Source organism: Anabrus simplex, chromosome 7 (genome assembly GCF_040414725.1).
Source record: "Anabrus simplex isolate iqAnaSimp1 chromosome 7, ASM4041472v1, whole genome shotgun sequence".
Taxonomy (NCBI): Eukaryota; Metazoa; Arthropoda; class Insecta; order Orthoptera; family Tettigoniidae; genus Anabrus; species Anabrus simplex.
In genome coordinates this window covers 316,255,997-316,278,094 of record NC_090271.1, presented here as the reverse complement: position 1 = coordinate 316,278,094, position 22,098 = coordinate 316,255,997, and the positions used below count along the sequence as shown (strand labels likewise).

The following is a 22,098-nucleotide window of genomic DNA, read 5'->3' as shown; positions in this document are numbered from 1 at the left end:
TACTCCATTCTCTAATTCGTACATGTATGAATGAATATTTGACCCAATTTGCCCTCCTGAATTTCATGTATATTTTCATACTACCTAACTAATGTATCCGTGCTTCACTACGGAATTCTCAGATAGACTGACTTTTTGGTTTTCCCAACTGAAGTCAACATAGATCATTACAATGACGTCAGTAGGAAGTGATTAAAAGCAATGTTATCATAAACGAACAGTACTGCGCCGCCGATTAAACAGTCCAAAATTCCAGTGCTGGAATGACCAGGCTGCAGACAGCCGCGAACACTCCTCTGCCATGTGTGTGTGTGTGTGTGTGTGTGTGTATGTGTAGATTATGATCTTCTCTACTTTCAAAACCTCCACTCAAGCGTTTTCCCCTACTAATATCACTCCACGCCATTTCTCCACTGACAGCTTGAAACATCTCGCTTTTTTGTGCGTATGGCTATTTCTAGCCGAGTGCAGCCCTTGTAAGGCAGACTCTACGATGAGGGTAGGCGGCATCTGTCATGTTAAGGTAACTGCCCTTTACTGTAGTGGAGGATAGTGTTATGTGTGGTGTGTGAGTTGCAGGGAAATCGTCCCGCTTAGTCGAGTCCGAAAACTGCAACATTTCGTAACAGTACTCTTTTGTTGGAAATCATCCAGAACAAATCTTGCTGCTTTCCTTTGGATCTATTCCAGTTCTTGTATCAATTAATCCTGATATGGCTCCCATACACTGAAACCATATTCTAATGGAGGTCTTACCAGAGGTTTTCAAATCCTCTTTTTTACATTGTTATGTATCATCATCATCATCATCATTGGTTTACAGTCCTAAGGATGATCAGTTGCTATGAAATATTTCTGGATTATCATGTCAATTGCCATTTCCTTATTTGGCACATACTTCTGTCCGTGGATGTCATTTAGAATAATTCGTTTATGAAGGCACCTCTAGGTCTACCTCGTGGATGTTTTCTTTCAATGAAGCCTTATGCCACAGTTCTCATTGAATTGGAGTGGTGCCTTGTGTGACACCGACATGCAAGACGATGGTTACAGGTGGTGCGAAGGATTGATCTCAGTTTATTTAGAGTGTCTAGAACATTGGTGTTAAATATCGTATCTCTCCACGTCACATTTATCAACTGACGATAGTGCCACGCTCAAAAGCTTCAAAACGGCCCATTTCATTTTAATTTAGTGTACACTTTTCACAGGAATACAATGAATGCAATTGTCCGTTGAAATGCATGTACATTCTCACTCGGATGGGAAGACTAAGTTGACTGGTACATGCATGCACAAAAATGGTGTCCCGATATAAACAAAGCATGGAGTTTCCCCACCTCCTCGCTTAACATATTGCTGCAGGTAGACAGCCCGCTACAAGACTGTTGTGATTGAAATGGGCACAATGGTGCATATATAGCAAAACACACATTGTGACTTCAGCACTACCCGAGCATTCTCTTCTCCTCCTTTTCTTGATTGGCCTTCAAAAATAGATCTTCACTCCCTACTCTCCTTTTCGGTACTGGAGTGGGACAGCGTTTATTTTTTATGGCGGGACACCATTTATGTGCATGCGTGTACACAGTAATCTTTTCTGCGTAAAAGCTGTTTAGCATGATCAATACAGCACTTAACTTCAGCTGTGCACCTTCAATAATCTGTAATCGTCTGACCTAGGCAAATAAAAATAAACTTGACTTGTTCTATTTCTGAATCATCAATCTTTAAGCGACGATATCTTGGGAATTTCTAGACTGCCATTTGTTTTTCATGAAGACATTTATTTATAAATTGTTAATACTACCCCTGAATTCTCTCACAACTATATGAAGAGATCTGTAACATTTATTTATAATCTCGTTAATGCGATTACCCCAACGAAGATCGTGCCTTATATTAACACCTGATTACTTACAATGATACCTCTGAGATACTTTCACTCCATCAATACAGTAATTAAAACTGGAACGACCTTCTTTCTTGGTGAAAGTTACAGCCTGACTTTTCATTAAGTTTAGTATCATACTATTATCCGCTGTCCATCTTACAACATAGTCGAGGTCTTCTTGCAATCACTCGCAATCGCGTAATTTGTTTACTGCTCTATAATTAGATTATAACGTTATGTGTAAAAATCCTTATCTCCGATTGCAGTTTATTCATATTTTAAATATATACTTGCTGAAGTGCCCGCGTTTCGCTAAGGAATGCTACACTGTATGTGAAGTAGTCTACACGCTGTAAGATTAAATCAAATTGCATGACTCTTCCCCTTACCCGAGAAACACGACGGGGAGGTCACCATGCGCCATTCCTCGTGTGTAGTACGGGTTCTGGAAATTTTATTATATTGGCAGTCCCCCTTGCCTACTGCCGGTCACAATAGAGTTTGGGAGTTTTCATTATAATGTCAGCCCCCTTGCCAGATGCCAGTCAGAATCGAGTTGGGCTGTATTAATATTTATTATAAAGGCAGAACCACTTGCCTACTGCCGGTAACAAAGCCAATAAACCATGCGCCAAAACGCAGCAAAACATTTTTCTGGAAGATTATTAGACATACCAAGAACGTTCATAGAAATCATTTTCTGACAAATAGAATTTCAGGTACACCGAGTGTGCTCCATTGACAATAGGGCTAATCATTTAGGGAGCTAATTCAATGTTAAGGGTCCCAAGAGTAAGTTTTCTTCTGACGTGCTTCACATTTTCTCTTTCGCAACATAGCCCACTTACAAGATAACTAGCGTTATACGAAGATGCCTGTGTATTTACCAAATGTATCAGCTATAATCTTGCCAAATTTCAAATCCATCAGTCGAGTAGTCAACTAGTTTTTACGTTTAAAAAATCGCAGACAGGAAAGCATACAAACTTTGATATTTATTGTTCCTGACATATTTTAATTCAATCACGGTCCCCACGAGAACACATTGATATTCCATGATAATACCTAGCCTATGCTACTCGGAATGGTATCACCTTTCAGCTGGTGAAAGAAATTTTAAAATCGGTCCGGTACTTTCTGAAATGTTGGTAAAGATATAATACACTGAATAGCCAAAATCATGGGAAAACACTGAATGAGATGTAAAATGTTAATCATGAGTTGCTCCCTTGCGAGTCCTCAATACAGCGAGGCATCGACTCTACAAGGTGTTGGAATCGTTCTGGAGGGAACTGGACCTAGGCATCTTGCAGTGCTACCCACAATTGGTCTTCAGTATTTGGTGCAGGGTTCATCGATAGCATCCCATAAATGCTCGATTGGATTAAGATCGGGGATATGGAGGACCAATTCATGGTCGTAACGTCACTAAAGTGCTACTCCATCCACCTGCGTACCACCACAGAGCGGTGACATGGCGCGTTTTCCTATTGAAGCAAAGCATCTCCATCAGGGTACTCTCGGGCCGGAAAGGGATGCAGATTATCTGAAAGAATGTCCACGTAATGTGCACCTGTCAGTCCTCCCTGCAGCCGGAAAATGGGTCCTGATTGCGACCATGAAAACGCCGCCCAGACTAGAACTGAGCCACGCCACGCCTGGACACAACCTTGTTGACACGCAGGATCCATAGCTTCATGGGTCATACGCCACACTCTCATGCGCCCATCAGCTCGATACAACTGGAACCGGGATTCATCGGAGCTCTGTGTCGTGGTGTCAGCAAAGGTAGACGAGTTGGTCGTCGGACGGGGAAGCCAATACGGTTGCCTCCTTACAGTCCTGGTATAAACGGGTTCCTAACTCCCACGTTCAACTGGGCTATGATCTGACTCAGAGTAGCCCGTCGAGCGTCCAGTATGGTTCTGCGGAGGCGACGTGAAGTTCGTTCGTTAAATACCTGTGGTCTTCCCGTGCGGCGGTTTACGCGGGTGGTAAAATTCCCTCTACGATATTGAAGATCAATCCTCGGCACTGTTGACCTCTGAAGCCCGAATTCTGTGTAACCTCCTCAATGCTATGGCCCATGCGCCGTTCACCGATCATCATCCCACGTTCAAAGTCGGTTAGCTCGCGACGTGTTGCCATCTTTATGACACTGTTCAGCTACGCCGCAGCTAGCCGCTACGCTCAGTGGTCATTTTCTAATAGGACACTCCTTCCAGTGACTATTGACCACTCGGTGTTGGGCCAGGCACGTGGATGGTACTGATCAAATCTTTATTTATGTACTTACTAATATATGCAGGTGATATTTATTATGTGCGTCCTATATTTTATGCTTTGTATTCTCAGTCCTTACACTTGTCCACTTAAATTAATCTCTTCCATGCAATTTCAGCATATAAAAGTTAGGAATGAAACCCATCCAGAGGGATATATACGAGATACTGTGTATCAGAAGTACTGTAAAATGTACGGGTAATCAAACGTAATTTCTGAAAGAACTTGCACGGGTATATTCATACATTCCTTTTTAAACAGGAGCATAATCGTAAAAGACATCCAACTACCGTGTTGGATTTATAAAATGATATTCCACGTCTCTTGGAATCATGGCCGTGTTAAATGCCTTGTGTTTAGAAATTAAAGTGGTAACTCTAGTAATTAACAAAATGAATGTAGGGCATTTAGAGGAAGAACTCGGAGCACTAAATGAAGAGAAAAGTCGCAAATGAAGCTGCAGAACCATTTAACTCTGATGATGCAATAAATAGGTGGTCGTACTCTCGGGTTGTTTTTCAACGGCTCATTTATTTTTCTGTTTCTAGACATAAATGAAGACAAACCGAGAAGACCGGCGGGCACTGGCTTTTAAATGTGAGTTTCATTATTATTTTTACTTTGGAGGTCTTGAAAACATTCCAAATCTACACATCCAGAGACATGAAGAATGTTGATGGTCGTGGTGGTGATTATTGTTTTAAGAGGAAGTACAACTAGGCAACCATACTCTACATAACATTAACCAGAGAGAGGAAATGGAAGGGATCCGACACTTCGAGCTGAACTGAGTGGCTCAAACGGTTGAGGCGCTGGCCTTCTGACCCCAACTTGGCAGGTTCGATCCTGGCTCAGTCCGATGGTATTTGAAGGTGCTCAAATACGTCAGCCTCGTGTCAGTAGATTTACTGGCGCGAAAAAAATCTCCTGTGGGACTAAATGCCGGCACCTCGGCGTCTCCGAAAACCGTAAAAGTAGCTAGTGAGACGTAAAGCAAATAACATGATTATTACTATCGACACTTCGAAAAATGAAGCTAACGGCCAGAAAAGACAATGGCCACGAAGGGCGTGCAAAATGAAATACTCCCTAGCACTCAGAACCTAATAGCGTCGGGGTCGAAAAAGATCAAAAGTTGACCAAGAGAGGTCGGACAGGATAGATGAAAGTGAGCATTCTGGTACAAGTATGTGAAACCAATTCCAGAACTCAGCTGAGAACCCTATGGTTGCTAACCCACGATCGCAACTTAAGAGCCCCTGTGGCCTCTTTTAGTCGCCTCCTACGAAAGGCAGGGGATACCGTGGGTGTTATTCTAACGATCCCACCCACAGGAGTGAAGACTCTTCATTACAGAAGAAATAAATTATCTCTGCTGGTCCCTGTTATTGCTTAATTTGTGCATAGTGCCGAGCTGGTTACACTTTTAACAATATAAACCTTCTCCCACCTGAAAAAATTGCGTTCATATCTGTTATTTTCCTTAATAAACTTTAGGATGAGTTCTACGCCTGGAAGGGAAAATATAAATACATAATGACCATCAAAATGATCATTTTCATGCAACTTCTGTCATTTCTAAAGAGTATTTTCTACCTAGAATCATTCGTGAGGCGATAGATATTGCTAAACACCCGAATTTTAACAAAGATGACGGCTATATACTGAGTAGATCATGGCTACCCTCCATAGTTCACTCGTCAACATCTTTCTCTCCGGAGGCCCTGAAATGAACTGTATTTCTAACAGGGTCTCTCTGTCTTGCGTCTGGATAATATGTAGTAAGTTTGTTGTTGCTCTGAAGAAGATCCTGGTCGCAGGATTGAAACGAGTCAGCAGATTATTAACATTACGCGTCCTAATATCGCCAAATTGAGAATTTTTCTGTCATTTAGTGGTCGTGAAAGTTTACGTATCAACATATACATTTTTACCTTCCACAGTACATGTTCTAGAAACCGTCGTAACCGTGAGCAATCAGAAGGAAAACGGAAGAGTCCGACTCCTTGACTAAATGGTCAGCGTTGAGGCCTTCGGTTAAGTTGGTCCCGGGTTTGATTCCCGGCCGGGTCGGAAATTTTAATCACGTTCGATTAGGATATTTATATTTGTTCCAACACTTACCTCTTCATATTCAGACAACGTACCACAATTTCAACCGCCACAGAAACACGAGATAGAGTTTACATCCCTCTACATAGGGTTGGCGTCAGGAAGGGCATCCGGCGTAAAACAGGGCCAATTCAATGTTGCAACACAGTTCGCACCTGCGAACCCACAGATGTGTGAAAATTGGTAGTAGAAGAATAAGAAGAAGAAAAGAAAAGCAAGAGATCCAATCTTCCGAGGAATTAAGGCATTAGCAAAAGAAAATTAAAAAACACGATGGTCGTGAAAATGAAGAAGTCTTTAGGCTTCACAAGCCTAAACATCTTCGGAGTCGGAAGAGAATAAGAGTCAATCAAGAGAGTTGGATAGTAAAGATAAAATGAGAAACCTGGAAAATCCTGTTCCTATTTCTGGAGTATTGGGGTATGGCGAAGTACTTAATTTGTGACAAGTGCTTCAGTGTGTAAAAATGTCGTTATTATGCATGCACTGCTAATGAATATGACATCGAGAAGTAGTACTGCAACAATTGACAGATAAATTGTTAAACGAGCCAAAGAAACATTGTGAGAATGAATCATAGCTTTGCTTAAGCTACAAGATTTCACAGGCGATCGCAAAGAACAAGTGCCAGTTTATTGCCATTATACGAGCGGAGGGATTATTTCCGTTACTGTTCAATTAAATTTTGTCAGTCCTTACTGTCCACGCCGCGCTCAGTAGCCTGAGATTACAGAACAGAGTGTGTAGCTGCTCGGAAATATTTCACCCATCAAAGTGAATTTTACTTGTCATCACTTATCTCGCTACAAAGTCTATTTACATAATCTTTGCCCAAAGTACCCATCCTGGTTAAAATAACACTTACGCAAAACTGGTCAGAAACCGATTTATAAAACTCAAGCTAAGCCATGGGTGATGATTTTGAACACCCATAAAAATAAAATAATAAAAATAAAACCTTACGTGCAATGGCTATTCTAAAGTTGAATGAATTCTAAGATTCTTAATTTAATGTCAACAATGGTAAAGTTAAGTTCTTCAGCAAAAGTTCTTGCACAGACTAACTACAAGGGTTTGGGTATTTCTCTCTCTTCGTCTGATTACGAGTCTTTTTGTGAGATTATGGGCATGAGGACATTGCACTCACGCCGCAAATGTGCCAATGTGCCAGTGTCTGACGAATAGAGTGGATTGCTCAACATTACTGGAGCTGATTCCATTACATGTTCCTCGTCGCTATACTAGGCAAAGGTATAAAGTGAGAACTGTGGCTCGGGCTAACTCATCTCTTGTGAGGGCACTAACATCACTGAATGAGGTGGGTGAATCAGTGGACCTTTTTCACTCAGACATGCCCTAATGACCTCATGAATGTAAGGCCCTATCTGTAAGATATGTAAATATGGGAATGTTACTAGATGTAGTTTAATAATGTCAGTTATTTAAGGAGATTTAGTTTTATTTATTTATTTATTTATTTATTTATTTATTTATTTATTTATTTATTTATTTATTTATTTATTTATTTATTTATTTATTTATTTAAGGTGGTGTAAATATGCATATATAGAGGTCTCTAGATTTAGTTTCACCGGGCGAGTTGGCCGTACGGTTAGGAGCGCGCAGTTGTGAGCTTGCATCCGGGAGATAGTGGGTTCGAATCCCACTGTCGGCAGCCCTGAAGACGGTTTTCCGTTTCGCGCCAGGCAAATGCTGGAGCTGTACCTTAATTAAGGCCACGGCCGCTTCCTTCCCATTCCTAGGCCTTTCCTATCCCATCGTCGCCGTAAGACTTATCTGTGTCGGTGCGAGGTAAAACAAAATAGCAACCAGAAAAAATATTTAGTTTGAACTTGGTTATTATATTAGGAAATCAGTGTTATTTATTTAAGGTGTATTTGTTGTATATTATATTTTATTGAATGATCTTTCGTTAGGAAAATAACCTGTTGATGATAAATAAATCTTACTTTATAACTAGGAAAGTCCCATGCATGGTTGTAATTGAGCTATAGCTCAAGAATTGTGTGAATGGGAGACCACATTGAAGGCTGTCTATAGTCTGTTTGAAGCCAGCATCCCCCGAATCGAAACTTACACTTAGAGAAACGGAGAGGAAGAATTAAGAAACTTCACGACAATATCTCTAGGCTAGCGGCCGGCAGAGGTTGGAGTCAAGTGGATATAGCGTAGCACAGCGAGCAATGGATTATTATTATTATTATTATTATTATTATTATTATTATTATTATTATTATTATTATTATTATTATTATTATTATTATTATTGCCAACACGCATGGGCGCACTGAAGGTGGGTAGTGGTTATGTTGAGCCGTGAGCGAGTGACAAAAGTACAATCGTGTAGTAGTGAAGGATCATCAATTCCGAGGGGTTTTATGTTAATGTGAACTCTTTCCTTCTGATCCAAGTGGGAAACCTTCATATCCTAGTTCCTAGGATAGTGCTAAATCTAAATTAATGCATTACTGAAATACCACAAGAAAAAGCAGGCTGACAACAATCTAGGAAGTCTGAGAACCCACCTGAATGGGGCACCAGCAGACGGCAAAGATGGCCACCACGACCACGACCATCCTTGTAACCCTCTTCTTCCCGCGTCTGCTCTCTGCCGACACGTGACCTCCAGGAGCTACACCGTGCCATAGCCTCAGAAGCATGCGCAGGTACAAGCCGCAGATGAGTAGCAGTGGAATCACATAGGACGTCAGGAAGAATATCACCTGGAAAAATACAAAGAAATTTGTTATTATTTTAATTATTAACAAATACTTCCAATTCCTGCTTATAGCTGTAAAACAAAAAATTGAAGTAAAACACAAGTTACCTAAAAATAACAAAAACCTAATAAACAGTTACACAAAAAGAAAAATAATATTACGCATTGAAATTAGAAATTAAAAATATATGACAATACAACTTTACTTAGGAATAAGTAAATGTTCAGGGCATCTGACATAAACTAAGATCGAACGCACGGTGCTGTACTTTGCGCTACGGCAGCTGCCTTTGCCGAACCTACGTCACGCATGGCCGCCCTGCTTTAAGCGTGTACACAACCTTACCTGAAAAAACTAGGCCCAATTATTCGTCTTGCACTAACTGCACACCAATAGCGAGAGTTATGACTGTTCACACGACCATAAAGATGAAACCAGGACTTTTACATACGAAAATACGGTTTGCAATGATAACTGTCTCACCATGATAACAGCTGAGATTCAGACTGGCGACTGATGCTTACCAGGTCGAACATGCAAGGAGCCTCCCATACTGCAGCTTACGGATCGGAGTGTAAAAACGCCGTTTTGACGCTCTTAGTTTATATGAGTGACGCATAAAAATCCATAAGAAAATTGCGGAAAATGAAATAAATACCTTTGCATATAGCATAACAATTGCAATGCAGTAGCTCAGAAATTCATTCCTGATTTATAAAACTTCCGTTGAAAGTAGTGTGGCATTGTAATGTAACGTGTAGGCAAATAAGTACATGACTGGTAGCGTTTACTCTATAATTCGCTTACTAACCATAATTAACGACTATACAATTACACAGGCACACGATCTCTGTAGTTAGTGCTCTCACAGTTCGTTCACACAGGTATTCAGTCAGACACTTACAAGTTAAAACATTAACACTACGGTAATTCTGCAACTGACACTTGGACCCTAGGGCAGTACACGATTAGACTCACAGTACAACTACTAGCGGCCACATACACTCACAGTTTACGCGTGCATAAACACAGTCTCACAACTCCGTACGCGGTAACGGTTCACTCAAACACGGTAGTCGATATTCATTGTCCCTTACCACTCAGCTGCACTGCCGTCCTTCGTCGCTCAGTTGCACCGTTCTACACCGTTCTTAACAGCGCTGTCACTGACAGTACTGAAATGTCCAAAGCACTGGCAGAACCGAGCACAAACTGAACAACGTCGCCGCACAGAATAGCGGCGTTAGATGAGTTAACAAGCAACCCACGCATCCCCACCACCCCCACCCAACATACACCCATACATACATACGTGCGGGTATTCTGAGGCAGTTAGGAACCAGTTGTTCAGCCGTGTCTCATTTCTACAAGGGAGATGAATGAACAGCGCCACACAGTATAGAGCAACTCATTTCACCATCAAATTTCTTACTGCTGAAAGGGTCTGGAGAAATTTTCTAGAGACTCCTAAAAAACAGCAGTTTGAAGAAGCGTGGCTCGTGAGAATTCAAATATTTCAACGGTTCAAAACATTCAGACAAGGAAGAGAGAATATGTCAATAACAATCCGCATGATAGTCGCCCATGAATTTGATTTCAAGGTTATGATAGGACAAAAGATATGCAAGTTATTTACAATAATGAATGGAATACCTCAAAGGTCAGTATCAACACAACTGCTTTTCCATTTGTACCAAAGAAACATGCCTGACACTATCAGCAACGAATTCTGCTATTATTGTAAATGAACTGTCTTTCACTCGGTATCACGTACTCATGACCAACTGCGTGTCAACATCGAATCCGTGATAAATGCTATAGCACCATATCAGTCTGGTGATATGGTTCCATGGATCATTGACCGTATGGAGTACGTAGTGTACAAAGACGGACGCCATGTGAGCATGCAGTCGCGTAAGCTTTGGTTATTAATTCAGAGTGACTTTCAGTTTAATTTTGTTTGCAATTTGAAACACCCTGTACCTGACACACTTAACTTGCGGCTTACTTCAATATTGATTCCAGTAGAATTCATCACATGAAAGAGAAGTTCATTTTATTATGCATACATACATCTTCATTATAGACTGTTATGCATTTCAGCATTCAGTCTGCAAGTCTCCGTTAATTAACTAAATACTGCCAAACCAGTTACGTGGCCTCGTATGGTTCTAAACCTCTTATCTTTAAATCATTAGAAATTGAGTCAGAACATTATCGTCTTGGTCTCCCCCTACTTCTCTTACCATCCATGACAGAGTCCGTTATTCTCTTAGGTATCCTATCCTCCTCGATTCGCCTCACATGAACCCACCACAGAAGCTGGTTAATGCGTATAGATCAATCGATTTAATTCCTAACATAGCCTTTATCCCGTCATACCAAGTAGCCGCCTGCCATTCTTCCTACCTGTTTGTACCAGCGATCATTCTAACTTATTAATAAGATATTCTGAGTCCACCCAGCTCGCACTCCTGTAAAGTAAAGTTGGTCTGAAAACAGGCCGGTGTAAAAATAGTTCCGTCCGGGTGATGATTTCATTCTTACAGAATACTGTTGATCGCAACTGCAAGCTCACAGCATTAGCATTCCTGCACCTTAATGCAATATCACTTACCGTTCTGCCATCCTGGGATGTTAAACATAGTAAATAAAGTACTTGAAATGATCTAATAGTTCCTGCTTTACATTCACAACCTGACATTCATTTCTCTTAGGTTTCTTACCTACTGACATCACGTTAGTCTTCCAAAGGCTAATTTTAAAATCATACTCATTGCATCTACTGTAGTTTCAAGTACCTAGATATTAGATTGCAAGGTTTTAGTACAATCTGCCATGAGACCAAGTCGTCGGGATAGGCCAAACTCCTTACTACATTTCCACCGGACTGAATCCCTACCAATACCTTTCAGTAGATGATCCATGTAAACTAAGGACAACAAAGGTGAAGATTACGGCCTTTCTCTACGCGATAAAACGTACGTTATTTCGGTACGTTGTTTATAGTTTCAATACAGCGAAACAAGAATATTCTAATGTTGTTTGAGCATGTAAGTGAACCGATTAATTATGTGTTCGTATTGTTTCCAGGCCTCGCATTCGCCGATAATGCTGGTATACTGAGTATGTGGATTATGTCATCATCACGAGGATAAATTAATCATCGCTAGGATGGGAATATAAACGGATAAAATGCTAGTTAAGCTACACTGAAGCAATGCGTCCTTGTACTGTGTTAATTCACTGAATAATTAATTGTGTGTGGTTATGACGCCGATGTTTCAATTGGTACTTGTGCAATTGGCCGCGAAGCCATAATGCGGCCCGCGAGAGCACTTTAATAAATAATGTGAAGAATAGTTACGAAATAATATTTCATAGGTCGTTCAAAAATGTATTAATTTTTATATTCGTTATAGACCCAAGTCCGAACTAGTTCATTCTTTAATGTTATTTCCTCTTTTTATAAATTCACTTGATCTGAATGGATTATTTTTCATTTAAAATATTTAAAATCCAAATTTCAGATAACAATGATTGGTTTTTACGTCCCACTAACTACTTCTAATGTTTTTAGGAGACGCCGAGGTGCGGGAATTTTGTCATGCAGGAGTTCTTTTACGGTCGACACGAGGGTGACGTATTTGAGCACCTTCGGAGTGCTTTTCGTTTTTGCTAGTGGCTTTACGTCACACCGACACAGATAGGTCTTATGGCGACGATGGGATAGGAAAAGTCTAGGAGTTGGAAGGAAGCGGCCGTGGCCTTAATAAGGTACAGCCCCAGCATTGTCTGGTGTGAAAATGGGAAACCACGGAAAACCATCTTCAGGGCTACCGGCAGTGGGGTTCGAGCCCACTATCTCCCGGATGCAAGCTCACAGCCACGCGCCTCTCTCCGCACGACCAACTCGCCCGGTACCTTCGGAATGATCTAACATCGAACCTGCCAAGCTGGCTTCAGAAGGCCAGCGCTTCAATCATCTGAGCCACTCAGTCCGGCTCCATATTTCACATTTTTATGCAATTGTAAAATAATATCTTACTTAAGTAAAATTATGAAACATTTATTTCAATTGAACTATGCATATTATTTTTTCATTATGATACTTCTGTAGGCCTACTATATGCAGAATTTTACGAAAATTGACCTATTATTCAAGTGCGGCCCGCGAACATGACTAAGGTTTCCAATATGGCCCTCGAGCCCTTACAAATTGGAAACCCCTGATTTAAATGATATAACTCACAATAATCCGCAATGTGTTACTCGCCCGTCACTGTGAATGATTGATTGTTATCTACATTCCTCGATCTGATGTAAAGTTCAGTATAGGACGGAGTTTGATTATTCATGAATAATAATCTGTCACTTTTGTCACACTCTGTTAGGGTCTAGGTACAAACTATGCCACACACATAGATAGCATTGGAACTATTTTACGTCCGGATGCCCTATCTGACGCAACTTACTACTGCACACATTTGTTTTAATCAATCAATCAATCAATCAATCAATCAATCAATCAATCAATCAATCAATCAATCATTCAGTCGTCAGTGATCTGCATTTAGGGCAGTCGCCCTGGTGGCAGATTTCCTTTATTTTATTTATCTTCCTTGAACATTTTCAAAGAACTTAGAATATATCAAGCATTTCCCTTGATAATTTTTTCCAATCCCCTACTCCTCGTCCTATAAATGAATATTTGCCCTCAATTTGTTCTCTTGATTTACAACTTTATTTTCATATTATGATCTTTCCTACTTTTAGAACCTCCGATCAAACTTACTCGTCCACTAATGTCATTCCAAGCCATCTCTCCATTGACAGCTCGAAACATGCCATATAGTAAAGCGTCTCGTCTGCTTACTCCCAAGTCTTCCCAGCACAAAATTTGCGCGATTTCGTAATACTAATCCTTTGTCGGAAATCACTCAGAACAAATCGTGCTGCTTTCCTTTGATTTTTTCCAGTTCTCGTATCAAATATTCCTGACAGGAGTCCCATACACTGGAACCATACTCTAAATGTGGTCTTACAAAGACGTGTACCACCTCTCCTTTACATCATTACTACTACCTCTAAATACTCTCATAACCCCGTGAAGAGATATGTAGCCTTTCTTATCAACCTCATTAATATGATTACCGAGCTCGATAGCTGCAGTCGCTTAAGTGCGGCCAGTATCCAGTATTCGGGAGATAGTAGGTTCGAACACCACTGTCGACAGCCCTGAAAATGGTTTTCCGTGGTTTCCCATTTTCACACCAGGCAAAATGCTGGGGCTGTACCTTAATTAAGGCCACGGCCGCTTCCTTCCCACTCCTAACCCTTTCCTGCCCCATCGTCGCCGTAAGACCTATCTGTGTCGGTGCGACGTAAAACAACTAGCAAAAAAATAATAATATGATTGCCCAATGAAGATCATTCGGTTATATTAACACCTAGGTACTTGCAGTGTTCCCCATGAGGTACTATCCCCCCATATAGACACAATTCATTAAATAATTAATAATTAATAAATAATTAATTAAATCCCAGCCATATACGTCCAATAGAGTTTCGGTTTACTCGGTCTGCTATCTAGTGGGCCTAGAGTAAAATAGAACGTCGAAATTGACGAGCAGACAGCCAGATGGCGTCAAAATGAAATGTCTGCACACTGTAGCTGAGGCCATACAATTATTATTATTATCAGCCCATCTGTTGTAGTCGACAATGTGATGCGTTGTGTGTGTATGATGAAACCCTCGGTGCGCAAGGGGCATTGCAAGCAACATGAGCTGGCACGTCATCACAGAACCTCATTTCTTGCAACTTTTAATTGCAGCTCTTTGCGGGGCCTGGGAAGTGCAGGGTTTGACAGCCGTGGTATTCGACTGATATGAAAACTACAGAAACTAACGTCGGGGCTTCTACCAGATGGCAGAAAACCGGAACGATACTGGGCGACGTATGACTGAGTTGTAATACAATTCTGCTGGATAACTCTACAGGTAACTATTTTACATGCCGACACCATGTGGCATGCTGTGTCGAATGGACTTACTTTCGTCCTCAAAACCCGACCATCTCTACCAAGGTCGAACTCACAACCTAGGGATGCCGAGATTGACACTCCGCACAAAGAGCTATGCACATAATGAAGAGATTGAAGGAAGTAAATACTAAAACGGAAAGAAAACAAAATGCGAAAATGTTCAGAATATAAAAATAATGCAATGTAGCTTCAACGAATGAACTGTGGGTTAGATATAATAATAAAAAATAATAAAAATAATACTAGAGCCGGAACAATGAAGATCGAAATCAGGAACCTGGCCTTCGCAGATGACATCGCGATCCTAACGAACAACTCTAAGAATGCTGCGGTTTCTGTTCGATCTGTACACGAGAAAGCACCGAAGAAAGGACTACAAATATCATACAAGACCAAGTACTTCGAGAGTAAGCGCCCCGGGAAAGTCCCTTTAACGACCATCTAAGAAAAGATAGAAAAAATCAATCGATTCCGATATCTTGGTGAATAATAATAATAATAATCGTATGGCCTCAGCTACCGTGTGCAGACATTTCAATTTGACGCTATCTGGCTGGCTGTCTGCTCGTCAATTTAGACGTTCCGTTTTACTCTAGGCTCCCACTAGATGGCAGTTCGAGTAAACTGAAACTCTCTTGGGCGTCTACGGCTGAGATTTAATTAATTTTGTCGGGTAAACACCAAATGTGTCACCAGAGATCTTTTACATGCCGACATCGTACGATATGGAGTGTCGAATGGACTTTTATCCGCCCTTCAAAAATCCGACTACCTCTGCCGGGTTTGAAGCCGCTATCTTGGGATCCGGAGGCCGACAATCTACCGCTGATCCACTCCAATGGAAGGGATCTTAGACAGATGTGCCAAACTCAACGCAGGATACCAACTGTCGCAAAACAGTTACAACAAGAAGTATATTTCGAAGAAAGCCAAAATATGCCATTGCAAAACAGTTGTGAGACCCCAGTTCTTATTTGCTGCGGAGACCTTACTAATGAACAGGAAAGGCACCTGGAAAAAATGAAAGACGTATCCTCCGGAAAATTCATGGGCATAGAGTGCTCCTGGATGAAGCCTACCGACTGAAAGTGAACTCTGACCTGTACCAACAGTTGTAAACGGCTAACACTAGCATGCGACATAGCCGGTTGATGTTTTATGGGTAACTTCTCAAAATGAACAACGACAGGCTTGCGAAGAACATCTTCTCACTCATCAAAAGCTACATGACTGGAAGCATGCGGCTCAGTGAAGTAAAAAGGGACTTAGCTTACGATGGGATTTCTGATACTGATGTCTCAGACCGACCTAAATTTTGTAAATTTATAAATTTGTGGTCTCCTCTACCAAAAGTTGTTAAATCTCGCAAACCTCTTTCACAGGAAAGAAATAAAAAAACTAATTAGCAAGACTCAAGAGATATTGGGAAAGAAAGCGAGCATCCGAAGAGAACTAGTCGTAACCGCTCCCTAGTGGGCTAAATTCAGTAATAAATAGTAATAATAATAATAATAATAATAATAATAATAATATAATGTCTGTGTGTTAGGTCATCAGCCCAGAGGCTGGTTGGATCCTCAAATAGCACCACCAAAGGTTATGCGGTTATAAGGAAACCGCAAAAACCAATGGCAGCACCAAAATGAGGCGTACTAGGGAAGACGAGGAGTGAAGTAGTTTGCCATTGCTTTCCTCACTGGGTCAGAAAGTGCTATTGCAGCACGACTGACCCTATGAGCAACACCTTTCATAACACTCAGAAGCACTAGTCATGCTCTGAATGTCATTACCCAGCAACACCCATACCCCAGCAGCTTCCATATTGTCACAGCCATGGATGTTGACTGGGACTTCGGTGGAAGCTACACTTTGCTCTGGCCTGTGCCAAGAGATGGATGCAAAAGTACTGCATCCATCAAGAAATGACAGCAGGCAAATTAATAATAATAATAAAATAATTATGTCACTGGTTTTATGTCCCGCTAACTACTTTTACGGATTTCAGATAAGCCAATGTGCCACAATTTTGTCCCGCAGATGTTCCTCTACGTCCTCCTAAATCTGTTGACTTGTGACTGGCGTATTTGAGCACGTTTATGTACCCCGCATTATGTACGGATCGAACCCTTCAAATTGCGCTCAAACAGATTGCACACTACCGTATGAGCCAATCACCCCAGCAAAATGTGGCGACAAATGAGGTAATCAGAAGTAAGTAACCTCCAAAGATGGGTTAGACCAAGACAAAATACGTTAGTTATGCAACTCAAATAGCTGACGTTGCTATACCATATGTCCTCTGCCAGTAGAATGTACTGACCTCATTTTATTTCCATCTTTCTATAAGAAGGCAGAATGAAGACTGCTATCGATTTCTGAGATTCAATCAGCGTCAAGGGCAAATACGGATACAAAAATAGTAATATGAACGGGAAGACTGATATATAAATAACTGAACTAGGGAATCAGATAGAGGTTATTACAGTAATATAAATTCCTTCTTCCGTCTCGAATGGTTGTCCTAAGATTGCTACATACGTCGAAAACACTTTTATTTCACTTGTGAAGTATAGTGACCGTCGCTAAAGAAAAATAATCCTGATTAATCTTAGCCTAATATACTGTATTTGTTATAAATTTTATTTAGACCAAACTCGAAAATATCACATCATTGGCTTGTCAATGCGAGATTTTGATATTAATCTTGGTTAGAACTTCCCCTTGATTGGATACGTGTTGCACTCCGTCTTGGAATAATGTCCACAAGTACATCAAGCTAATCATGATCCAATTCTACCCCTTCATCTCTGATGATTCTGCGCAAGTCTTCGCAATTACATGGTTGCTCACAAACTCCATAAATAGTTCGCTTCAATTTATTCCAGGTATGTTCTATAGAAAATAGGAACATCACCCCATTCGGTTTATAACACCACGACTAAGGAAGGTGTATGCAATACCTGCAGGATGAACTCGCGAATTATCGTCCTGTAAGATGAAATCTTATCCGAAATGCTCACGATACATTTCCACTATTTTAGAACATTGTATCTGTACTTTGAAGCATTTAGTGTGTCTTAAACTACTCGCAGTGACCCCATATAAAGCCACCTCAGAACATAAACGAGTCACCACCATATTGTGCACATCGGGAGATGTGTCCCTTTTCATGGGTGAATGGTCATCGGTCCGGCCTTCGATCCTCGGGGCAGCGAATTCCGTTCCCGACCGGGTAGAGGAATTTTCATCATAAACAGACCAGTTTCCTTGACTGGCGGAATGGGTGTGTGTGCAGTTCCGAACATTCCTATAAGTCGCACACCACACTATACCCTCACACTATCCTCTACGAACAGGGTAGCTCAGGGCGCTGAGATGCGATCAGATTCGGCTGCTAGCTCTGTACCTGTGAGACAAATAAGTTCGGATCCCCCGTAGGCCATTCTCAAAATGGATTTCTGTGACAACAATTGATATATTCAAATAAACATTCATTTAAAATACAATGTCATAAGGATAAATCAATAGAATTCGATCAGAGCAGCATTCATAACATTCAAGTGTTAATATTCGTGTAATACTTGCCCCACATTGGGTCCCATCAACATCATCAGTGTTCTGCCATACGGCAGGTCTTCACATGGCAGCTCTCCACGCAATCCTGTCCCTTGCCACCCTCTTTGTTTCCTCATACTTGTATTCTATACTGATACTGTCCAGCATCTGATATGTTCTCCGTCCTCTTTGCCTTTTTCCATTTACCGTTCCTTCTATAGCATCTATAAGCAAGCAATCTCTCCTCATCCAATGACCTATCCAATTGTGCTTTCTCTTTTTGATTACTTTTAATATATTTCTCTCTTCCCCAACTCTTCTTAAGACTTCTTCATTCTTTACTTTTTCTATCCATTGTATACTTTCCATTCTCCTCCAAATCCACATCTCAAATGCTTCCAGTCTTCTTTCGTCTTCTTTTCTCAACGTCCAAGTCTCAGCTCCATACAGTGCCACGCTCCATACAAAGCACTTCAGGAACCGCTTCCTCAAGTCTCTACCCATGTCCCCACAAGAGGTCTGCTCTTCTTATTAAATGCTTCCTCTGCAATCGCAATACGAGTTTTCACCTCTCGACTGCACCTCATATCCTCTGTTATTACACTTCCCAAGTATTTGAAAGCATCCACCTCTTCTATTATTTCCTGCCCTAACTTTATAGTTGTCTTCACTTTTCTTGTGCTTATCACCATACATTTTGTATTTTTCTTATTAATTTAATATAACTGTAATCATTCCCATTTCAAATCCACGACAATACTGGCCGCTTCCCTCCCATTCATAGCCTGTTCTATAACGTGCTCCAAATTTTTCAACTATTCTACCTGATTCTACGTCTGCTACGCTTGACATGCCGCTACTAACCTGTGTGTGTGTGCTCTCTTCGCCCGTAAAGTTTGTACTGTCCGTGCTGCTTACCCTCCCTCCTTTCTTCCCCTACCGCCTCGCTGTGCAATGTGTACCGTCTGCTCTCGTCTTTTCTGGACGTTTCCATCGGAGTATAAATAAGGCCTGCTCTGGGCTTGAGCGGCGAGTTGAATGAAGACGATGACTTGTGTGGAGGGAGGACTTTATTTTACTTACGCTAGCGGCTGGTCCGTGTGCAATGTTTCTTTTTAAATGGTGTTTAATGTTCATGATTGAAGCTCAAGGACTGCTGGACGGGTGAGCGAACTTTAAATTTATTTTCCCTTGCCATATTTCACTTTCTTTTTAATGCTGCACTTCCTGATTTCATCATGCCGTACTGGCTACAAATGACTGTTCACGCTTATAATATTGCTAGTCTGAGCTGTTGACAGTGATGTTTTTCTTGCAACTGTATTACGATCTCTTTTCAAAATCTCACTTTCAATTACGTCAAGTGATTACTGTGATATGAACCACTGGATTCCAATAGACTTGGTGAACAAACGCAAGAATAGGACTGATTGTAATTTTATTAACGCCTAGCTTCTGTTTGAAAATTTGAATTCCATCAATGTTTGTAGGTTTTATTTTTCCTAATCCCTGTTGCCAGCCTTAGGTACTGTTCTCTTTCACGTCCTTCCCTTTTTTCCCCACGTTCCTGTCCCGGGTTTATCTTTTCTTCTACTTTTGCTATTGTACAGTGGCCTAATGCCTTTCAAAACTTTCTTAGATTTTCGTATTAATGGGTAATATCTGTTTACCGTTTTGTAGGATACTCCCAATGTAAACTATTGTAAAATTCATCTTGCCTCGAGTGTAACTGTTTTCTTTAAATTCAAATTAGTGTTGTTAAATGGTCGTCCCATATCTTTTTTGGAAATCAGAAGTATTTAATCTTTAAAATATTGTTGGATTCTTTATTTATCTGTTTCACTTTCTTTGGCTTGTAAAAATCCTTCTTGGTGTTTGTGCTAATATATTATTGTTATGAAAAAACTGTTCCTTCTTTTTCCCTGATTTTTATTACGCGCATTTCCACGTCCTTTAATTATCTGTACTTACCTCGGGTTCCTCTGAAAAAATGGACACAGTAATATGCTTCCCTATGCGCTCTGCTAAAATCCTTCACTTTGAAAATTGAAATCTGAGAACTTGTGCATGTATGGATTTTTCTGGAGAGTTGTAAAATCCTTTTTGTGGCATGCCATCACTTGCATAGATTGGTGTTTATGTTACTGCGTTAGTCGGACTAGTGTCCAAGTTCATGACTTAGTTATATTCTTCTATGATCGTGTTTGTTTTGTCGGTATTTTTACTTACCATTTCCACTCTGGTGCATTGCGAGATTATTCTGAGTGTACATACTTACCCAAATTCGACATACACACCCATACCCAAGCTACCCCAAACCCCATAAGCAACGTCACAGTTCAATTACACCTTCAACCATAGATACCTCCCCGGCACTGCGATACGTGTAGCTCACTGCTGTTGGATGTACCAGAACAAGTAGCTACAGAACTGGCAAGTGAAAGATATCCTCGTACACACTTCGTACAAATTACATTGACCTACAAGGTAAAATGCGATGTTAGGAACGAGGACCACGAAGGATGCATCCTGTTGCCACTAAGCGAGTGGAATGAACGCGCGTCTGTTGATGGTATTACGATCTCAGACCTCTGATTTTCTGATGATGGTGGTATTATTATTATTATTATTATTATTATTATTATTATTATTATTATTATTATTATTATGTTACTGATTTTCCCACACTATTTTAGGGTTGAAGGTGCGGACTGTGTGGTACATGTGAACTTGGCTCTGTGTAGCGGCCGGGTGCCCTTCCTGACTCCAACCGTTTGCGAAGGCTGTAGACTGTTCCCTACTCTGTGTTCCTGTGGGGGAACGAAATGTAATGTGTTGTGTGTGTATGAGGAGGAGAGTTCTGAGACAAACCCAGACACTCAGGCCGTGAATTAGGGGAATTAACCTCACGATTAAAATCCCTAGTCGTGCGGGAATCGAACGCGAAACCCTTTGAACCGAAGGATTCGACGCTGATCATTCATCCAAGAAGTTCGACGTATTTATTTCGAGGTGTTCATTAAGCATCTCGTTAAAAAGTGTATTATCAAATAATCTTGTAGGGATATTTCAACACCGGGCGAGTTGGCCGTGCGGTTAGGGGAGTGCAGCTGTGAGCTTGCATCTCGGGAGATAGTGGGTTCGAACTTCACTGTCAGCAGGCCTGAAGACGGTTTTCCGTGGTTTCCCATTTTCACAGCAGGCGAATGCTGGGTCTCTATTTTAATTAAGGCCACGGCCGCTTCCTTTCCCACTCCTAACCCTTTCCTATCCCATCGTCGCCATAATACCTATCTGTGTCGGTGTAACGTAAAACAATTTGAAAAAAGATATTTCAACACCTAATGCTTGACTGCGAGTCCGACTCATTGGCTGAAGGGTTAGCGCTGAGGCTTCTGTTCAGAGGTTCCCGGGTTTAATTCCCTGCCGGGTCGAGAATTTTAATCTCAACTGATTAATTCTTCTGA

At 41.0% G+C, this 22,098-nt stretch overlaps 1 protein-coding gene across 1 annotated transcript in view; it reads right to left on the bottom strand.

The window, feature by feature from the left end:
- Positions 1-22,098, bottom strand: part of LOC136877612 (allatostatin-A receptor) — a 362,104-nt gene that overhangs the window by 38,142 nt on the left and 301,864 nt on the right. Inside the window, exon 2 of the mRNA XM_067151787.2 lies at positions 8,836-9,033. Coding sequence (XP_067007888.2) covers positions 8,836-9,033 — 198 coding nt within the window. The remainder of the gene's footprint in view (positions 1-8,835; positions 9,034-22,098) is intronic.